The sequence below is a fragment of the Sinocyclocheilus grahami genome, unplaced genomic scaffold (genome assembly GCF_001515645.1).
Source record: "Sinocyclocheilus grahami isolate Dianchi unplaced genomic scaffold, SAMN03320097.WGS_v1.1 scaffold882.1, whole genome shotgun sequence".
In the NCBI taxonomy this organism is placed as follows: Eukaryota; Metazoa; Chordata; class Actinopteri; order Cypriniformes; family Cyprinidae; genus Sinocyclocheilus; species Sinocyclocheilus grahami.
In genome coordinates this window covers 211,117-218,634 of record NW_015506061.1, presented here as the reverse complement: position 1 = coordinate 218,634, position 7,518 = coordinate 211,117, and the positions used below count along the sequence as shown (strand labels likewise).

The following is a 7,518-nucleotide window of genomic DNA, read 5'->3' as shown; positions in this document are numbered from 1 at the left end:
AAGTATGGGCTGTAGAAACCCGACCTCATCTCGGCTGGAGGGACCGGCTGTATCGCGTAGCAGGGCCGCAGGGCCGCGATCTCTGCACGCAAGACAGGAGCATCCCTGTCCATCACAGAGGTGAACCGAATGCCCCTGAGGGCACCGGAGCACCGGACGAATTGAATCGCATAGCCGAGTCTGATGGTTCACATGAGCCAGCAAGACGGCCTGTGGAGCGCTAACCAGGCCCCCAGCGACCGAACAAGTGGGACTAGGGAAACCACCGACGTACCCGCAGTGGGGCAGTGCAGTGAAACACAGGGACCCAACCCGGGAGGCCGTGCGTCCCAGGGTGGGGTCTGAGTACGCGGCGCGCCACTTACCTGGCTCCACGGCTGGGCAGGGGGCTCGTGAGGAGGCATAGTGTCCTTGAACCGAACCCTGCTGCCCATTGGCGAAGGGAGAGGGGGACGGCCATGTGGAGACTGGGTCTCGCACACTGCCATCCTCGCCCTCTTGGAACCCTCTTGGCCCTCCGCCGGGTGAATGAGTGGTGCGGTCACCACCTCCTGAAGAGCCGGATCCAAGAACTCCGGGTCGCCCGTCACAGGGGCACCGCAAGAGGGCGCTCTCGGCGATGAGCAGACAGAGGGGCTGTAGCAGGCGGTGGGGTGGAGACAGCAGCCAACCGCCGGGGCAAGATGTGTCGAGACGCCTCCGTCTGCTTCTGTGCGGTGGAGAACTGTTGGGCAGAGCCCTCCACAGCTTCGCCAAATAGGCCGGCCTGGGAGATTGGGGAGTCCAGGAAGCGATGCTTGTCGGCCTCCCTCACATCCGTCAAGGTCAGCCATAAGTGGCGCTCCTGGACCACCAGTGTGGACATTGTCTGACCCAGGGCTCGCGCTGTGACTTTCGTCGCCCTAAGTGCGAGGTCCGTCGCAGTTCGCAGTTCCTGCAACACACCTGGGTCAGCACCACCCTCGTGCAACTGCTTCAACGCCTTGGCCTGGTGGACTTGCAGGAGGGCCATGACTTGCAGGGCGGAAGCGGCCTGTCCAGCAGCACTGTAAGCCTTAGCCGTCAGAGCGGACGAAAACTTACAGGCCCTGGACGGAAGGCATGGATTACCCCTCCAGGCGGCGGCACCTTGCGGGCAGAGCTGCCTAGCAATAGTGCACTCGACTGGGGGGATGTCCACATACCCTTGGGCCACCCCACCGTCGAGGGTGGTGAGGACGGAGGTGGCACCAAGCCTGTTTTGGGCAGAAAAAGGCATCTTCCAAGACTTAGTGACATCCTTATGCACTTCCGGGAAAAATGTAACCGGAGGCGGCTGCCGACAACCGGCTTGCGCCCCCAGGAACCAATCGTCCAGCCTCGAGCGTTTGGGAGAAGGAGGAGGCCTCCAGTGCAGCCTGACACTCTCGGCGGCCCAGGAAAGCATAGCAGTCAGCTCTGGATCTGACTCGGGCAACGCCACTCTTCCTGACGGAGGCAGCGCAGCCGAATCGTCATCTCCAGAGCCTAGCTCGCCCTCCGATGCAGCGATCGACATCCCGTCATCTGCCTGTGCCCCGCACGAGATGCTGGGCCCCGCCCGGTCCGAGGAACCAGCAAACTCGTCCGGGAACCCCAGGCGGTGCGATGCGCTAGAGGAATGAGAGGCCCGCGGAGACATTCGCGACGGGGAAGCTCTCACCGTGATCCTCAGATCTCCCTGACCATGAACCAAAGTAGCCCTCAGAGAACTTGAGGAGCTAGAACGGGGCATGGCAAAGGGGATACCCCCCCCCCGTTTAATGAGGAAGTATCTAGACCGCAACACCGCGATGGTCATGTTCCCGCACTGAGAACATGACTCATCCATGAGCGTTGCTTCAGCGTGCGCAAGCCCAAGCACGAGACACAGCGATCATGACCGTCAGATGAAGCCAGGAATATATCAACATAGGAATATACCAAATATGACAAATTCCAGTCTTATATTTGGCTGGTCAACAAGTTTGACCTTATCCTGGACAAGGTAAAGCATATATATATATATATATATATATATATATATAAAAGATAAAAGATGATGATTGTTTGCTCAGACGACAGCAAACAAAGGATGATCAACTATTATTTTTATTATTAATTATTATTATTATTATTATTGTAACCGAAACAAACAACTAATATATAAATAAAATAAAAAACTATCTTCAACAGAGAATGCAAGAAAATATGATTTACTATATTTCCAATTATGTGATTTCAGCAAATTATACTGAATCAGTCGAATTAATATTACTTGAAAATTCAATATTTTTACCCAGCCCTATTCAGAGGCTTGCAGTGCCACATTTATTTAGAGCATCCATTGAGGATTCCTCTTTGGTGATGTGATAAACAAGCTCTTAGCTGCATCTGGACCTCTTAGCTAAATCTGGACCTTTTATATTTGTCTCTGAATTTGCTAAACTTTTTATACCATCCATGTTTTGGGAAGGTTTAAGTCAGAACACACAAAACTGCTAAATAAAATTCAGACAGAAAGCTGAGATGATTGGAAAGTGATAAATATTTGCTGAACCCATCAGTATTTATCAGAAGTAATCATTTTGGAGTAATGTGAAGGGTTTGAGCGTGTAAACTCCTTCTGGCAGAATATGCAGCTTTGCACCTTGAGGGAAATTCATGCAGCCGTTCAAAGCTATAACTGGATTTATCTTAATAATGCTTTTTATGTTGCATTTCCCAATAAACATCTAGGGAATTGCAGTATCACAGCTCCATATGAAGAAATTAATCACGTAAAATAGCTGAGGGATTGTGTAATACGTAGTAGTAGTTTCATTAACAATTATATACAGAACAGGCTGGTTCGCTTTTGAGGTGCCATGGCATTGTATATGCCAATTTTTGACTTGCATTTCTTACAATCTGTTTTCAGATGATGTTGGCTCATGTAACACCATGAAATATCATCCAGTTTTGCAAACAGCAGTAACAAGAAAGATTGTAAAAAAACAATAATTAACAAAAATAAATAAAAATGTGGAAACTATTGAAAAAAAAAATTATAATAATAATGATAAACTACTGATATAACTGGATTCCTCATCTGATGTGAGTTTAAAATGAAACACCTTTTGGCTTAATTCTATATGAATATGATGTTTTGTGTGATGACAGTAGCAACAAAGGCTCAAAATAAGAGCTGCTCAACAGTAGCATGTCTCTTTTAACAAATTGTTCAGGCTGGTACTGGGAAAAGACTCTTTTGGCAGCCTGAAATAGGGATTGGCAAGGCACTGTAACAAAGAAACCTTGTAATGGATGCCTGGACTTTCTGGGTAAAAGAGCCAGCTTGAGCACTGACAGATACAGAAGAATGGCACCAGCACTTTAGAAACCAACCTTTTAGTTTGACAAAACAGTCATTTGAAAAAACACATAAATCATTTTCAGATTTCTTTTAATTCTTATAAATACTGTATGGTGTTAAAACATGACTCAATCACAAGTAAATGTTGAATGTTTCTTGGATTCAAAAGGGAAGTTCTTGGTGACCAGCGCTGACTTGGCTTCTTTAGACAGGAGCTGGCAGTAGGCGCAAATGGTTTGCAGAGGCTGAGTGCTTGAATGGAGGAGCATCTGTCATCATGGTGATGTTGTCCAAGTCTGGGCAAGGATGTGTCCTATGGTCCCACGCTGGCGCATTGGGATCAATTACGCAGACCCTAGCACCCACAGCGGCAATGCCTTGGCATGTGTCATCAATGACCTCCACATGTTTTTAGCACCCTCAGTCTATTCACTTTCTTTTTCACATCATCAGACATCTTCAAATACACTTCAGTGTCGTTGGTTAATGGAATATTCACCTCAAAAAATTAAGTTGTTGAAAAGCTGTTTTGTACTTTCCCTTATGTTATTCCTTACCAAATGCTGTGTTTTTTTTATGGAACAAAAATGCTAATAATACATATTAACATATCTCTGACATCAAAAGTTAATAGTAACCATGTCTGTGTAGCTCCAAAAGGGAAAAAAGAAACATAACAAAATCATGCAAGCAATCAGTTGTGCTGCCTGTGTCAAAAGTTGGACATGAAACACACTGAATGTCATTTGTTGTTGCATGTCCTACTTTATTTGTCAGCATACCGGATTTGAAAGGCATGAGCGTGAGTAAATTACAGAATTTCATTTTTGGTTTTAATTATTCCTTTAACTCTCTGGAGGCAGAACTTGAAACCAAGGGACACCCCTACATTTTCAAAGCTCTGTTTACCCGAGGCATCACATGAAAGTGCTTTGTCTGTTTGCATGTGAAAGATTGCTGATTACTGCAATCAGTAGTTCTCGCTCATCTTGAACTCCACTGATACTACATATTCAAGGACCCTTTTCGATGGCTAAATACCACCCAATCAACCTAATAGCTAATAGAATATTTGATTAAGAGCCCTCTACTTCTGATGTTATAATCAGAGAATTAAGAAGTAGTGTGGTAACCTTACAAAAGAGGAAACATAATGAGTTCAATTAACAGAATCCATAAGACCTTCTGCATTTTTGAGAATCAGACTTTATGTTGGAAATAAACACAAAATTAGGTATTCCAAAAAGCAGGTTATGTGACATACCCGGGTATATTTGAGGATAAGCAGTGTCTTTCTTATGAGGAAAATGAGGGAGTTTATCCCCTGCATTCCTTTTAGGCCATAAAACCAGTGATATCATGATTAGTTGTCATGGTGACCAAGGTGGGGGATGGTGTTCAGCCGAAATCCTGGCATCCAGTATATTGAGTGAGGGGACTGTGACGATTTGTTAATCTAATGAATAATTGATTTGTTAAATCAAATAAAAATTAGTGTGTCAGATTGGTCGAGACGCTACACCATAGTAACTTAATATATATATTTGTATGATATGTTAATGAGGAAGTAATAAATAAGGTAATATGTTATTCTAATATGGTTATAATATTTATTTTATTGACATATATAACAGTTATCTGTATAAATTATAAAACACTATGACAAGGTAATATTTAATTTTATATATATACATATATATTTAATTTTTTTATTATTACATTTTATATTATCATCTCACACATAGATTGGCATTTTCTATAATGTCTAAATTCTAAATCAAAATACATATCTGATATGACTTAATATATAATTAGCATCAAACAAACAATATAATTCATATTCTCAAGGATTAAAGATTAAACGGAAAAAAAATGATTGCACAACCATCAATTAGGTGGCGATATGCACTAAGCATGTAAACGACCATTGAACAAAAGAAGAAGAAAGAAACAGCATGGCATGCTTTTTCTTAGAGTTCGTTTCCATAGTGACTCGTCGATTTGTCGCTCTGTTGAGAATGTCTTGAGTCTTAACCAGGAACATACTCTGAGTTGAATGAACTTACTCCCGGACGCGTTTTTGGAACCACATACCTTGAGTAAGCAAGGTTTGTGGTTAATCAACCGAACCTTCAGGGTTTAGCTGACGGTATGTTAACCGTGCTTTCTGGAATACACCCCTGAAAAGTGCTCTACTAATTATGTAAATGCAGGCACAACTGTTTAGAAATTGCATTAAACATGCAGTCTTGTTGTAAACACTTGTATAAAGGTTCACACAGTAATTTCTCCTCTTAAAAAAATTCTACAATACCATGAGAAGCTGAACACTTTTTTAATCCATGTAACTAGTTGTCAGTATCCAAGAAGGCTGTCATACTGACCATTAATTGATATACAAAAATACAAAGTGCATCTTTATTTTGTATTTATTTATTATTATTATTATTTTTTATTTTATTTTTTTCTATGGACATTGCAGGGAAATAAGAAAGAAAAAAAGGAAGAAAACAACAAAAACCAACAAGATTATTTTCTGAAACTTTGTATGTACATTTTACAGAAATCATGGCCACATTGTACTAATTTCAACCTGGTCTCATAAAAATACGTACCTCTGGTAGACTAATTTGCTCCCCCCACCTTTTTCGTGTGTCATGGATTTACCTGAAATAAGGGAACAAATATCACATATGGCCTCAATTTAATTAAACCATGTGACAAATTAACAAAACATGGCCACAAATTAATAAGTCATGGGAATAAATTCTACTTCTTCATAATTTCCCTCAAAAGTCATGAGCACTTTTATTTTATTTTTTTTATCTAAAATGTTTTTAAATCAGTTTTCATTCAGTGTATTTACAACTCTAGCATGCTGGCAGCTGACAATTTTGTCTCTAAATTAATTTCCTTTAGAATCTCACCAACCATTCAACTAGGCAGCTATCCTGATAATTCACGTATCTTATCTCTTCTAGAGGAGCACAGCATCTGAGCTCAGATTCAGAAATAACCTGAAATGATTTTAAAACATTAAATGGACTTCCAATGTAGGGTCATTGTCTCACTCTTTTTAAATTTTAAATTTTTTTTAATTCTGTAATACTTTTGTTCACTCTTTCCCCTCCTTTGACTCATTTAAATTGCTCTTCTGACTAAACTGTGTGAGATTTCATCAGATAAGGTAAGGTGATTTGGTCGCTCCATCAGTGCCTGTCTAATGACGTTGAGCCGTCTGCCAGAGATGACCGACAATCTACAAGAGATGAATATTGCTTGTTTAATTTGCTGTTGAATGAGGTGGTCACAATCATATGAATCAGTAGAAAAGAATGAGCAAATCACAAACATGATAGCGATAATGAGTGTTTATTCAAACAGGACGGGCCTACAGGGACTCTTGGGTTGATTAGTGATCATTCTCTTATTGAATAGCAAAAACTCATTTTAGCCCAGCCTACTGGATTTTTTTATTATTATTAGTTATTTTGTCCCTTGACAATGGCTGGTCATTTAAATTGGTTATTTAAAAAAAAAAAAAAAAAACCTTAATTAAGCATGTGCACCAGGACACATCTGTGGTGTAAATCCATCCATCACACAGAGGCCCGTCTTTTTGTTCTGTGTACACTTGCAGATTGCAGTCTTTGGCACTGAGTCACATCTCAATGTATTTCATGCAGAGCATGTGAGCGAAGCGCTCCGCTACGTTTTCCGCTCTATGGACATGCGTTCCGCTTAGTCGCTCTAACCGCACAAGCAAGCGCTCCGTTAATATTCCGCTTACGCTCACCGTGAACCAATTCCCGCTCAGATCCCGCTCCGACATAAAATTTCTCTAGTAGGCCTAATTGTTTAATGTTTGTAACGGAATTCTTGGATTATTGTCTAAAATTAAGCATGCCGATAAATAGCAATTATCATGTTTCAGAGCGAAATTCTTACATTCTTCTTAATTTTATTAATTGTAATGTATTAATTAAAATGTATAAAATATATGAATCTAACCTTAGCAAACATACCTAAAATGCAAAAACTGAAAAAGTGTATTTGATTTTCGTTAACTTTATTTCCGTGAAAATAGCTGCAGTTGTTGTTCAATAGAACATTCAAAACAGGCTCATTAAAACACAAACGCACACACACACACGAGATGAAATGTG

General features: G+C 41.3%; 1 protein-coding gene across 2 annotated transcripts in view; it reads right to left on the bottom strand.

The window, feature by feature from the left end:
* Window positions 1-7,518, bottom strand: part of LOC107563619 (protein FAM19A5-like) — a 171,502-nt gene that overhangs the window by 10,796 nt on the left and 153,188 nt on the right. The window contains exon 4 of one of the 2 annotated variants that reach the window (XM_016248525.1): window positions 5,968-6,019. The exons of the other annotated variant lie outside the window; for it this stretch is intronic. Coding sequence (XP_016104011.1) covers window positions 6,008-6,019 — 12 coding nt within the window. The 3' untranslated portion in view covers window positions 5,968-6,007. The remainder of the gene's footprint in view (window positions 1-5,967; window positions 6,020-7,518) is intronic. 2 annotated transcript variants of the gene reach the window in all.